A 14,435-nucleotide genomic window follows, 5' to 3' on the forward strand; every position below is an offset into this window, starting at 1 on the left:
CTTTAAATTCTTGCACAGTTATCGGATGGTTTCAGAAGACTTGAAAGGTAGCACACAAGTTATATGGACTATATTTATGAATTTTGCCAATCTTGAAGTTCAGCAGCTCCATTGTGAGAACGAGTTTGGAACAACATGAGAGTTGAGTAAATGAAAATTTCAAGTCAAATTAAATTTTTTTTTATCAAATAACAGGAACACAAGAGTTGGTGTGATTGCAATATTTCAATGAGATTATTAAATTATCACTTGCTTTAGAGGAACCCTTGAATGGAACAGAATCCCACCAGAATATAAATAGTTATTGTGGATTCTCTAAAATAAAATAAATTAAAAAAAGGTTGCTGTCAAATCCAAATTGTGAACATTTTCATAGGGAGTTTAGAATTTAAATTTGGCATTTATGTATTGATTTCTTGGTAACACTTGGTAAGGCCTTTATGTACAATGCATTATAAAAGTATTCATAATGCAGCTTGTAATGCATTATATATTTTCATAAATAATTGTAACCAAAGTTAAAATGCATTATATTATTTGAATGTTTGACTGCCATGCATTTTAATGTATTATCCTTTCTAACAACAAATTGCTAAATATTATAATGTATAACAACTGTGGTTACAATTATTCATGATCATACAACATATTATAATGTGCATTACACGGCATAATTAATGCATTAAAACTACTTTTATAATGCATTGTATACAAAGACTTTAAGTAAAGTATTATAATTTTTTTTTCAACATGAACTTGCCCTGGGACTACAGATGAAAATGATACACCCCGTCTAAATCTGGCACATTTTATAACGACTTTATGTATTACTAATGTGTATTGTCCCTGATTAAATAAGCTGATTTTTAAAAAGAGACATAAAAAGGAATATAACCGTATTAATGACAAAGTATATTTTCCCAACATTTACACAGCATGTCATGCTCCTTCTCTAAATATACACTTCTGAACAGCATCTACCAGTCTTTCACTGCTGCCCTGAATAGCTCCTTGTACACAGAGCCAATCAGAGACAGAGAGAGAGACTGTGGGCGGCAGAATCAGCTCTCTGACCGCAGGACACACACCAGTGTGGCTAAAGATGGAGCTGCCCGGTGTGAAATGTGGAGACTTTAAACAGGCTGGCAAGTTAGTGCTGACATCTCTCTGATTTCTCTGAACTCTCTTAGGTAAGTGTGAAAACTGAACGACTGCACCTCAAAGAGCGAGGTATGCAGTGACTGTGTGTCTGTATGGCAGGTAGTTGTAGAAAACTATTGGACATCAACTGAAAGAGCCATACCTGCATTCAGGAGGGAGGGAATGGCCACACAGCGCACCAGATCCTCCAGTAACAAACACTGCCGAGCTATCAGGATGGCAACGAATGTCGCCAGCGAGTCATGGAAAGACAGATCACTCACCTGCCAAAGAGAAAACGCATTCAATTACCACCAGGAATATCTAGTACAGTTATTTAAAGGGATAGTTTACCCTAAAATTAAAATTTGCTGGTAATTTACTCACAATCAGGCCATATAAGATGTAGGTGACTGCGTGGTTACACTTTATTTTGATAGTCCACTTTAGACATTCTATTAACTGTAAGTAACTTTGCAACAACATGTCAACTAACTCTCATCAATTTGCAACTACATGTCTACTAACTCTCAGAGTAGACTGTTAGGTTTAGGGTTAGTAGAATAAGTTGAGATATAATTTACATTTATGCATTTAGCAGACGCTTTTATCCAAAGCGACTTACATTGCATTCAAGTTACAGTTTTTACATTTTATCAGCTCTTGCTTTCCCTGGGAATCGAACCCATTACCTTGGCGTTGCTAGTGCCATGCTCTACTATTTGAGCTACAGGAAAGATATACTTGCAAAGTTTCTCATAGTCAGTATGTTGTGGACCCATCATAAATAAAGTGTTAGAAAATATTAAGCAGACAGTCTACTAATACTCTAATGACTGCTAGTTGATATGTAGTTACAAAGTTCTCTTTCATCATCTCGTGTTCGAGATCCACCTATGGGACGGGCATCCGCACCTGACCTCTGCAGAAGCATCCAATTGCACCAAGTCTGGCTTGACAGACAGACGCGCTACCTTTCCTCAGTTGAAATTCGCTTCTCGCGACTTCTGAATTTTTACTCACAGCTCGTTTGTTTTGACTTCACTTAACCGTCTACAGGAGGACACATCTCTGCATCAGCCTCCGCCAGGCATGATTGTCAATTTACCAGGTCAGCTGTTTTTATTCTGCAAGCCACCCACGCTCGCACTATTACTAGGCTGCCCGCCTCTTACCTGTCCTTTTCCATTGTCCGTTGTTATTGGCGCTTTCCTAACCGAGTCCGGTTACCACCGTGGACAACTTGCGACGAGCCTGCCCGGCCGCGTGCGGCGCCCTCATCGCCGTTAGAGATCCCCATTCCCTTTTTTGCATTGTTTGCATTGGTCTTCAACACGTTCAGGAAGCCATTGATTTAAATAAATATATAAATAATAATCGTGCTCCTTCGTCGGAGGTTCAAGGTGGCCGACACACAGGGATATTTTGCCGGCCGATCCCCATTTTATTGACGGGCCACCTGGCTCCGGGGGACGCGGACAATAAAGGCCTTCTCTACAGGGCTAATGCTTCTGCGGCTCTGCCCCATCGGTCCTGCTCGAGTTTTATGAGCGAGCGGTCGCTCGCCTCAGTATTGAATGGCCAGCACCTCTAATGCGTCGGACCAGGAAAAGGACTAGTTGTCTCTGCATGTGCGAAACACATGTGCTTTAGCATCAAATGGATCGTTTTTCTGCATCTATTCATCAGGCCTCTTATTAAGCCCCGGCTTTGGCGGTAAGAGCCCTCAGCGTCTCCTTGATTTCAGAGAGGAATACAGTGAGAAAAAGTGCACAAGCAGTGTCACCACACAGCTCCCCTCACACTTCTCTCACAAATTGTACAAGAATTGTATAAGAATTGTATAAACTTGTTAAATCATCTAAACCAACAACATGTATGTTAGACCCTATTCCATCTAAACTACTAAAAGAGCTGCTTCCAGATGTCATAGATCCTCTTTTGGCTATTAATTATTCATCATTGTCATTAGGATATGTCCCCAAAACCTTCAAATTGGCTGTTATTAAGCCTCTCATTAAAAAAAACACAACATGACCCCAAAGATCTAGTTAATTACAGGCCGATCTCAAATCTCCCTTTTCTGTCAAAGATACTAGAAAAGGTAGTATCCTCACAATTATATTCCTTGTTAGAGAAAAATGGTATCTGTGAGGAATTCCAGTCAGGATTTAGACCGTATCATAGTACTGAGACTGCTCTCATTAGAGTTACAAATGACCTGCTTCTATCATCTGATCGTGGTTGTATCTAGGGCAGTCGCGATTCATCGATTTTTAAAAATTGTCGACTTCATTTTGCTCGCGTCGACTAACCGACAAAATACCGGAAGTGGTAAATTTCACAGACGAGAATCCATAAAACACATTATTAGACTATTTTCCAAGGCTGCATGATATATTATATATATATATATAAGATTAAGAGGAAATTTGAATTAAATGGTGCGTGGTCAATATTAAACAAGTATTAGATCGCGCAGTAATGTGTAAAAATAATCATCGGACCATCGGCGCCCCCAGCAGGCCTTTGTTGTTATGCGTAATCTACATTAGCTCTTATAATACATTGTATTTTAACAGTTTTGTTCAATAAAACCATATGATTTCTTGCTTTTGATTCTTGCAATAATAATTAGAGGCTCTGGATTACAGGTAATAATGCTGTAAATAATTCAGTTTCTTGCACAGACCGATCGTTTCACTTCATAAGACTTCAATATCATCAGGAGACACAGCTATAAATTTTGTGTTTCCTGATATGCTTTTATTCTCAAAATCAGGGAGCCGCTGACTTATAAATCAGTATTTTATAAATCACCAAGGACCACGGTTTAAGTTATCTTCTTTTCTGTTCTCTACTGAAGAAAGAGGTCAGATACATCTTGGATGGCCTGAGGGTGAATAAATTAACAGCACATTTTTATTTTTGGGTGTACTATGCCTTCAAGGTTTAGTCAGCACAAATATGCTTAAAATGAGATCACATGGCTACAACATATTAGCAGTCAAAGCAGCAGATGAAAGCTGACTCACGTCAACGTTGCAGAGCAGATCATTGAAGCCACAGTTGCCGTTGTTGGAAGAGCAGCAGAGAGCCTTGAGCACTCCCAACCACTCAGCGCTGAGAGAGCGACAGTACGCCGTCAGCTCCGCGCATAGGATACCAATATCATTCACCCTGAAACAAACCACACAGCATTTACTAACCGCAGGAGAGCAGGCGCAGCTACAGATGCCATGCAGCTGTTCTGCTATTACTGAAGATGCTTACAGAGAATAATGCGACAGGACTCAGGGCAGTGTTTATATAAATTACCTTGGTTGTTTTTATGATAGCAGCACATTTTAATAATTTCAATTATCCATTTTATTTGGCCATGAAGTTTCCTAAAGTCTAAATCAGGGCTGTCCAAACTTTGTCCTGGAGGGCCGGTCCCCTGCAGAGTTTAGCTCCAACTTGCCTCAACACACCTGCAGGGAAGATGGGAGTATGCCTATAAGAGCTTGATTAGCTGCTTCAGGTGTGTTTAATTAGGCTTGGAGCTAAACTCTGCAGGACACCGGCCCTCCAGGACCGAGTTTGGACAGCCCTGGTCTAAATAGACCATTTTTGTCTTGAAGTGTTAAAGACAGATGTTACTCTATTCTACAATTTAAACTTTGGTAGTAAAATGGTAAAAAAAAAAAAAAAAAAAACATAAAATGATCTTTGACTGTTAATAGCTACCATAACTAAGTAACTGGAATATTGATTATTACTGCTTAACTGATAATTATTAACTGAACACTGGTCTGTTTTCTCATATTGCGGTTTAAAAAGAAAAAATTAAAGGCTTGTTTTTCAAAACCAGTATTATTTTATTTATATAATTAATATTTTCACTTATAATACAACATAATATTTATATATTATATAATATTTAATAAATATGATTTAAATATTACTTTCTATTAATATTCTGAATTCACTTTTATTTTTAGTTATTTAGATTAGTATAGTTATATTATGTTTTTATAATATGTTTTGCATTTTCAGTTTTCTTTTTAATTTTTTTAATGTGCTTTTGTCAATTTTATTGTTTATTAATATTACTATTTGGGTTTAATTTATTTTTTAAGTTTTATTTTCAGTTTGTTTGACGATTTCCAATTTTCATTTCATTTTTCATCTAACACTTGCATTTTTTTCAGCTTTTTTTTCCAAATTATAAAATGTTTTTAATCATTTTAAACATAAATCAACCGAATCAGATGCCAACCTCTCGGGATCACGGTGGTCCACACACACATCCATAAGCACGTTACATACGAAGCTGTATCGGTTGGCTGGGCTGTCATTGAGGATCTTTCCCACCATAGAGTGGTTGAGGTTGTGTGCGGTAGGATTAGCGATGGCGTCGATCATGAACATCTGATCCCACAGCATGTTGGAGTCTGATGGGTCGATGTTATAGTAGATGGAATTCTTCACCTTTGAGCAGAACTCACTGTGGGAATTCACACAAAACCAGACACCATTAGAGACCAGGAATATGAGGAAATACTTACAAAGCAGCATGGATTGTTGCTCTCACCTGAAAATCTCTCCAAACTTGCTCTTCAGGTGACTGCAGGAGGTATAGAGGTCGTAGAGATAGGCCAGGATACAGCGTTCAGCTGAGGAACAGTCTGCAGGATTCACGCCAGACTTGACTACAATCCGCAGCCTGCCAAGAATGATGCGATATATTCAATATTGTCCAGCTTAAAGGATAAGTTCACTTCCAGAATAAAAAAAGTTCCTGATAATTTACTCACCCCCATGTCATCCAAGATTTCATGCCTTTTTTTCTTCAGTCGCAAAGAAATTAAGGTTTTTGATTAAAACATTCTGGGCGATAATTCGATAACGATAATTATCGTGATATAATGAAAATATATGAAGTGTTTGATAAATGCTCGATGTACTGTTTATGCACCAAAAGCTGAACGAAACAGCGCGCCTCATTTGAATCGAGCCACACGGACCATTTATCCGCTCGGATCAAAGTTCAAACTGCTGCGCGGCGCAAACCCACTAGAGCAGATGTGTTTACTCGGTCACGCGAGCACTAACCAGAGTCGTGAGATCCAGTGTGAAGCACTTGAATTCAGTGATGAACACAAATGACTCTGTGATTTAAACTAGTTTGTAGCCAAACAGGAGAAACACAGTATGCAGCGAGACAGTCAGAAGGCTTTTCAATCTACACATTGCCGTCATTTACCATGGATTTACTGTAGTAATACTCACTGTGGGATAGAAATGTGGGATATTCACATTGAATTTTATTACAGGAGTAATGTATATAATTCTAGTGTATGTATGTGATTAAGCTATAGCATGTGTGCATTTATACAGAATGTTTTTAGACTACTGTTTTTCATACAAATAGGCTACCTAAAAACAACAGTTATATTTTTTTATCATGGTATTGAGGTGCTATGTGTGTGGTTTTAATTGCGTTTAGCATGATTTAAATGTATGCTACTATGAGAGATCATATGCTTAATTAAAAAACTTGGTCAGAATAAATTTAACCTTAAATAATTATAAAATAATGTACAATTCTTACAGATGTTACTGATTTTAAAAAGGAACAAAAATTTACCTCTGCATCCGAACTCAAGCTACTATCAAATGTGCCTTTCTAAGAGACAAAAAAAAGTGATATTATTATTATTATTATCAATATTATCAGGCAACCCAAACCTGTTTCTTGATTTGAAACTCATTAGAACATGCAGAAACTAAGAAATTAATTTTTCTATTTAGATATTTATTTTGGTACGGAAAATTAGCAAATTGAGCAAAATTCTGGCTTTAAACTTTAAAGAAAAAAAGATTTGACATTTATCGTGATAATTATCGATATCGACTGATTTGACTGATTATTGCGATCATTTTTTTGGCCATATCGCCCAGCCCTAAGTGGACTTTATGGTGGTCAACGATTTGAAGGTCCAAATTGCAGTCAATGCAGCTTCAAATCTACACGATCCCAGCTGAGGAATAAGGGTCTTGTCTAGCGAAACGATCGGTCATTTTCTTAAAAATATATATATTTATACACTTTTTAACCACAAATCCTCCGTTTACTTTAGCTCTACAATGTGCGTCATCACACATTACGTAATCCTGTTGGAAAGGTCTCATCACACCAGACCTTTCCAACATCACCTAATAAAGACACACATTGCAGAGCCAATGCTAGCCGAGCATTTGTGGTTTAAAAGTGTATAAATATTTATTTTAAGAAAATGACCAATTGTTTCGCTAGATAAGACCCTTATTCCTTGGCTGGTATCATGTAGAGCCCTTTGAAGCTGCACTGACTGCAATTTGGACCTTCAGATCGTTGACCACCAGAGAAGTCCACTATATGGAGAAAAATCCTGGAATGTTTTCCCCAAAAACCTTAATTTCTTTGCGACTGAAGAAAGACATGAACATCTTGGATGACATGGGGTGGGGAGTAAATTATCAGGAAATGTTTATTCTGGAAGTGAACTTATCCTTTAACGTCATTCCAAAAAAAATATGTGATAGCAATATCCCATCGAGTGGTGGACATGAATATGCCGTACCCATCGAAGACCTGTGCGGTCTGGTCCGGGTTGAGGATGAGACAGGAATGGTATCGCCGCAAAACGGCCACAATACACAGACAGAGACCTGTAGTGTAACTGCCCGCCAGGTTGGAGGACTTCAGCAGGAGTTCTGCTTCCACCAGACTCAACTCATTCAGCAGCTACATGACACCACACATACGGATTTAATCAGTTATAGACAAAGCAATAATACTTTAAATTTCTTCTACAATCATTATATTAAACGAGAGAACATCTAGACCGCCAATCGGCCAGCAGCAATGGAGGAAATCATTACTACACTCATATTACAGACTATTTTAATGCATTCATAAGACCCCAAACAGAGAGTCAGAGACGATATTTTGGGATCAGCTGACATACCTGTATAGCAAAGTCAATGAGGCCACTTATATTGAGCGAATACTCCATGAGGTCAAAGATGAACTGGATGTGTTGGACCAGTGGGAGGTGGTAGGACATCCCTAAGGCAAAGCTGGTGATCTGTTCCAGAACATTCCTGGACACCTGTGATAACCCAAACACACCAGTATTACCCATTTAAACATCTGAATGACACCTGAATGCGAATGAGATTTGCAGACGGTCATGATTTACAGTGCATTTAAATCAGCAGGCTTGAATACACTATACAAATGTTGCCCAGGTTTACAGTATGGAAATTCAGAGCCAGTCTGCAGATATTGGGCAGTTGGAATCAACAAAACTTTGCAGAAAATCATGTTGTGTATGTTGGGCACAAACTCTTAGCTCCAAACAATGATTCTATCCAGTTGGAGGAGATCAAACATGTTTGACATTTTGAAATGATTTTAGAATACAATGTTTCATTGTCATGCATCTCCTAGCAACGATGCGATGGTTCTGTTGCATTTGGAATGATTAGAAAGTCTGGTTGTGCGATCCCCAGTTGTTCAGTGTTCGATTCCCAGTTTTTCTTCTGTAACCATTTACAAAGTTGGCAAGTGTATGATGCCTAATATTTTAAAAATGGTTCAGAATTTAACATCTGTGTAGTGTATCCATACTTCAGTGTAGTTTAGGCAATCCTAATAGAGCTCGTTGACAGCCAGAACTCTTAAAGGCACAGTAAAAAAAACTGCTGTCAAGGCATAGTCACATTTTCCACAGCTTGACAAAATTTTGCTGGCAAATCCAGTCATTTCAATTGGAATCAATAGCCACGTTTACATGTACACTTTTTTGTCATTCCGATTAAAATCATTCTGATTGAAAGATTCGGTGTACTGTTTACATGAGACGTTATCTAATCCGATATGGTGTTTACATGGGCCTATGCTTTCGATTTTAGGATACGCTAATAGCCTACAGTGACAACAAAAACAAGTCACCAGAGGAAAAAAACGCCCATATTTACGTTAATATTTGCTTAGAATAAATGGTTAATATTTGAATCCTTTGCGTTCATTCGAGCGCTCAGACATATGGCCAGAACGCGATCTTAGAAATCATACGCTGAACAATGACTCAAAGGAGCGTTGCTTTATGAACACAGCGAGCTATAATCACACATAACAAACGTGTTTTCCTACAGTATTCATGGCGTAAGCACGTATAAATTCAAGCAGATTGGAAATTATGAATCCGTAATACATTTAATACAAATGACAAAGGCAAATTTTGGTCAAGTTGTTTATTTTCATTGAGCTATACTTTCACAATCATATTGTGTTGTCTCTAAGCGGAAAAGCAGACAATTGCGCTTCATTTCTGATCCGTTTTTCACTCCGGACATGAGAGCAAATAGTCCGTAACACAGCAAGCGTTCTCCATTCTAATGTGTTTTTAACTGTATAATTAATGTAATTTATACCTTCACTACTACCCAGTCTCTAGTGTAGTGTTGGTGTCCCCAGATCACAGAATGCACTGCGTCGCCGACATCACGTTCACATTCTGATGACCCGACCTCTTGACATGACGACGTAGACGCAAAGTAATCGGTTTAACGCGTTTACATGGTAGAATTTTATTTAATTTTGTTCGGTTTATAGAAAGGTTTATCCCACCCCTCTCAAACCGATTACAATTTCATTCGGTTTGGGCATTTTGATTCCGATTGAGGTGTTTATATGGAGCATTTTCGTTCGGATTGGACTTTTAAACCGATTACAATGCTCCATGTAAACTCACCTTACGAGATTGGGAGTTTCATGTGAGGATAAAACTTTTCCCTAAGCAGATTTCGCTCATGTTCAAGTTGGTCACACAAATCTGCCACACTGACCAACAGAAAGCTGATTGGTGGACCTTCTTGTGAATTTATTGGACCTTTTAAGATCTTAAGTTATACATGTACTCATCTGTATTTTGTTTAGGTCTTGAGTTTTATCTTTTCTGTCACTTTATATTCTTTATGTAAATGCATAGATTGATTTTTTTATTTAAAAATTATTTTTTAATCTTTTTTCCTGTCTCTGAGCGGATCTTGGGCTTTATTGAAAATAGTCATCTTTTAAAATGTGTTATTAATAAAGAATCAAAAAAAAGAAAAAAGAAAGAAAGCTAAATGGTTGAAAGTACAATTTAGAAATTTGGATTTGCCTCATTTAAATCATATTTGAATCTGCATCACTGATTCTGTTAGTTTCCCGTTTAATGCTGTGATTCTGGAGCACAACTTCTGTGTGAGCATTGCTTATTGCATCGTTACACTTTTGAGAATAGACCTTTATTTGCCGCAAAATGCAGCTGAGATTTTGCTAATGTGACCAGCAGCACATTTAGAGTCAGAGAGAGGGTGAGGGGGAAAAAAATGCTTTTGATACAATATACATTCTTATATATTCTTTTGAAATATATAATATATATTCTTTTGAAATATACTCCACTGTCTGAGAGCGTGATCAATGCATATGCACTACCTAGTGAACCCTTCTATTTAAGGAAAATAAGTATATATTGGGTTTAAGACACAAACTTGGGGGAAATAAACAATAACAACAGGTCACAGCAGTTCATTGATGGACGTCAGGCTGACCTGAGAGGTGACCTGGTGCTGGTCAAAGTGTGAGAGGTGCTGGAATTTAGAGAATATGTCTTCAGCGGTGGGAAAAGCCTCAGGTTTACTCCTCTTCCTCTTCTGACCTTCCTCACCTCCTGAGGAAAGAGAACAAAAGACAAAAATCAATGAATAGACAGCACACATGAGAGAGCCCTAATAGGATTTCAATAAGACGAAATGCGGAGATCGCTATCAAAGCATAAAGTGCCCTCATCCACCATCCATCAGTCAACCACTGAGGCCACTCCGTCAAACACGTTTTCAGATTAAAAGCACAGAGCTGCCACGGGGTGACGGATCAGTGTTTTAGTCGTGCTTGAAATAGTACTAGCAGTGGGTTGAGCCGTTTAATGCCAAGACCAAGGCACAGGCTGCTGCGAGGGAAATAATGGGATGTTCAATTACACCTCCATTAAAAAGTAAAAGCAAACGGAGGGCTGCTCTTTCTGACCGAGTCAGCAGCTAAGCTTGAATATAATAAGACCATGATTGCTATTAGCATTGAAATGGGGCTACAGCTATGAATATTCAATGACAGCAACAGAGGTTCAGTGCTATGAAAGGCTGTTAATAATGGATGAGAGTGGAAAAAAAAGACTAATGAAATTGAGCATTAATGATGAACGGTCTCTATTCGGCCCTCGAGGAGAGACGTAATCTAAATGTGTCACTCAGAGCTGAAAGGTGAAGCTAAAGCTCACAACTGCAGTCAAGACTGATTGTGACTGTCACCGTGCAGCACAAAATGATTTGTGTTACATACCAGCAATAAAAGAGAACGTAAAGATCTCAGTAAACAATAGTTTGGTTGCTAAAAAGCTACAAAAAACAGTCCCTCCAGGATTAATGTAATTTTTTATAACAGTACGCAATTCAGTACTGCATGATGAACAAATAAATGTTTCTCAAAACACTGTTGTATCATTATATGATACATTTTAACATGATTTCTATCATGCTGTAGAGATTTTTTGAAGTTTTGTTCATGTTGATAATTTGGGGTATTATATATGGTTTTATAGGGTTAAACGGACAACACTTAATTTTCTCTTTTCATTTCTTTCAGCATTCTCTTATTAGAAATTACAGAGCCCAATGGTTCTTGAGGTCAAAAAGGCAATAAAAATGTTAGAACAATGTTGTCTGTGTTTTGTTTTTACAGCACAACACCACAAGTAATGCCGCAAATATTGCTGCAAATTTTCAGAAAAACCACAGCAAAATCAGTCATTGTAGGCCGCACAAATCAGAAAAAAAATCCTGCAAAATCCTGAAGGGACAGAAAAAAAGATTCTTCAAATAAGTCAAATTTTGTGTTTGACAGATAAAATAACAGCATACTGGTTTCTAGCAACATAAGGGTTAATAAATGACTTGCAAATAAATTTCCAGAGGAATGACTAATATAGTCATCTGTCGGTTTGAGTTGTGTTCATTGCCGCACCTGTCTCTGCTGTACTCTTGCGGTTGAGAACCTTCAGGATGTCTTTGGTGATCTTCTTGATGGCGTGGCGAGCTTCATCTCGCTGTTTGCCAACCCCATAGAGAACCACCAGACGCTGGTTACACTCATGACTTGCGCTCTCCTCCTGAACAACAACCAATTTAGTCACAATATTAGTCACATACACTACCATTCAAAACTCTGTGATTGGTAAGATTTCTTAAAGGGGGGGGGTCTAATGCTAATTCTTGCATTCTGAGTTATCTACACTCTTAAAGAGTTGGATTCTCATGCTAAACATGGCCAAAGTTTCAAAAAACCTTTTGGATGTGTGATGGAGTAATTTGAGTCAAATACACTCATTCCAGGTTCGTATAAGTTTCAGAAAGTTTTTTTTCAAGCATGGCCCTCCATGACATCAGCGCACACACACATCAGCGATCGCTCAAGAAGAATGTCTCTAAGGAGTGTGTTTTTGGATGTGAGGGAAAAGAACCCAGCCTTACATGAACAGTTTGTCTTTCCAGGGTAGCAACGGAGTTTCGCAAGTGTGTTTGTTTGTTCCCATCATTTTGGTGACGAATGCTTTTTATAAACAAGGCCCAGTAGAGGCTATTGGAGCTGACACAGCATCAAATTTCTCACCGCGCAAGTGCTTGTGACTCTTTAGCTCCACCCTCGACATGCCTTTTTGGAGAAAATCGTAAAGCTGTATCTTTCTATTATAAATATGTGACCCTGGAGCACAAAACCAGTCTTAAGTCGCCGGGGTATATCTGTAGCAATAGCCAAAAATACATTGCATGGGTCAAAATGATTGATTTTTCTTTTATGCCAAAAATCATTAGGATATTAAGTAAAGATCATGTTCCATTAAGATATTTTGTAAATTTCCTACCATAAATATATGAAAATTTTTTTTAACTTAACTTGTACACAAGGGTACTGTCAGTTTAGACACGTCCAAAACTGTTGCAACAGAGATGGAAATACAAGAATTATGTTTCCATCTTTGTTGCCACAGTTTTGTTGTGTCCTTATAGTGTCTATACAAGTCATTGGTGTTTGCTGATGAGTTTTTGGCTCAAGGTCTACATATAAAGTCACACCAGAGGTGTTCAGCTGGGATCAGGACTTTCTGCAGACCAGTCAAGTTCTTCCACACTGACTCAATCAATCATGTCTTTCTGAACCGTGTCTTATACACAGAGACACTGTCATGTTAGAATAGAAAAGGGTCCTGTCCAAACTGTTGCTATAAAATTAGAAGCACACAATTCCCTAGAATATCATTATATGCTTAATCAATACTTTTGGCAATATAGTGCATCTTGCATCCCTTAATCCACCCAATACCTTAATTAACAGCCACCTTACTAACTATTAATAAGCAGCAAATTAGGATAATAGTGAGAATTGATCCCCAAACTATAGTGTGACCTTATTAACACATCTATATCCATCTATGTTGTGAAAGCATCATTTCCCATCAGTCCTGTGCGAGCTCACCTGAGGAATGGGGAAGTGGGTGGCATACTGTATGTGGCGGGGCTGCTCGTAAACCAGCGGGAAGGCCGGGTCCATGCCCTTATCCTTGGCAGTGCTTTTGCTCTCCTGCTCCGGGGCAGATTTCTCCGGGGAAGGGCTTCCCTTCGACTCACAGTGCATTGGAGGAGAAAACATCTGCTGAAGGTTCAGACGACAATACATTCAGTCAATGCCCACAGTTAGCAAACATCAGGTACCATCGCTATTACAAAACAGACAAGTGTAGTGAAATGCTTTCTCCAACCTCATCAAAGTTAGCGCTCGAGTTGTGATCTATCTCCATTGACTCGGACATACCAGTATCCTAAAAAACAAATATAATAGCAATAAAGTGTGACTTCATCCAACCAATCATTTTCCACCAAATTGTGACCGAAAAAAAACAAAGCTACTTGCCTCCATTTTAACACTGCTTCCTGCATCCTGCTCTTTGCGCTCTGATTCGTCAGAGGGCTCGTCGCTGGGGGAACGTGGGCGGGGCAGATGGGAGTCGGAGGCCAGGTCACCACGGGAGATGAGGGTGCACATGTAGATGTTGTGTGAGAAGACATCGTGACGGATGAGCTCGCAGAAGAGGAGCACGAGATTGGAGAACTCCACTCGCTCGCTCTCGTTCCCGGGCTCAGCTTCACAGACACACAGAGAA

The 14,435-nt window shown here is 38.6% G+C and overlaps 1 protein-coding gene across 10 annotated transcripts in view; it reads right to left on the reverse strand.

The window, feature by feature from the left end:
* Positions 1-14,435, reverse strand: part of LOC306853697 (mediator of RNA polymerase II transcription subunit 12) — a 43,871-nt gene that overhangs the window by 20,935 nt on the left and 8,501 nt on the right. For 8 of the 10 annotated variants that reach the window (XM_079391298.1, XM_079391299.1, XM_079391301.1 and 5 more), the window contains exons 13-23: positions 14,186-14,415; positions 14,034-14,093; positions 13,751-13,927; positions 12,242-12,386; positions 10,774-10,892; positions 8,136-8,279; positions 7,749-7,912; positions 5,717-5,848; positions 5,402-5,629; positions 4,176-4,320; positions 1,304-1,424 (exon numbers count right to left, since the gene is read on the reverse strand). In XM_079391298.1, the coding sequence (XP_079247424.1) occupies positions 1,304-1,424; positions 4,176-4,320; positions 5,402-5,629; positions 5,717-5,848; positions 7,749-7,912; positions 8,136-8,279; positions 10,774-10,892; positions 12,242-12,386; positions 13,751-13,927; positions 14,034-14,093; positions 14,186-14,415 (1,665 nt within the window). The remainder of the gene's footprint in view (positions 1-1,303; positions 1,425-4,175; positions 4,321-5,401; positions 5,630-5,716; positions 5,849-7,748; positions 7,913-8,135; positions 8,280-10,773; positions 10,893-12,241; positions 12,387-13,750; positions 13,928-14,033; positions 14,094-14,185; positions 14,416-14,435) is intronic. The other 2 variants (XM_079391296.1, XM_079391300.1) reach the window with 1 other exon arrangement.

The sequence above is a fragment of the Barbus barbus genome (assembly GCF_936440315.1).
Source record: "Barbus barbus genome assembly, chromosome: 33".
Taxonomy (NCBI): Eukaryota; Metazoa; Chordata; class Actinopteri; order Cypriniformes; family Cyprinidae; genus Barbus; species Barbus barbus.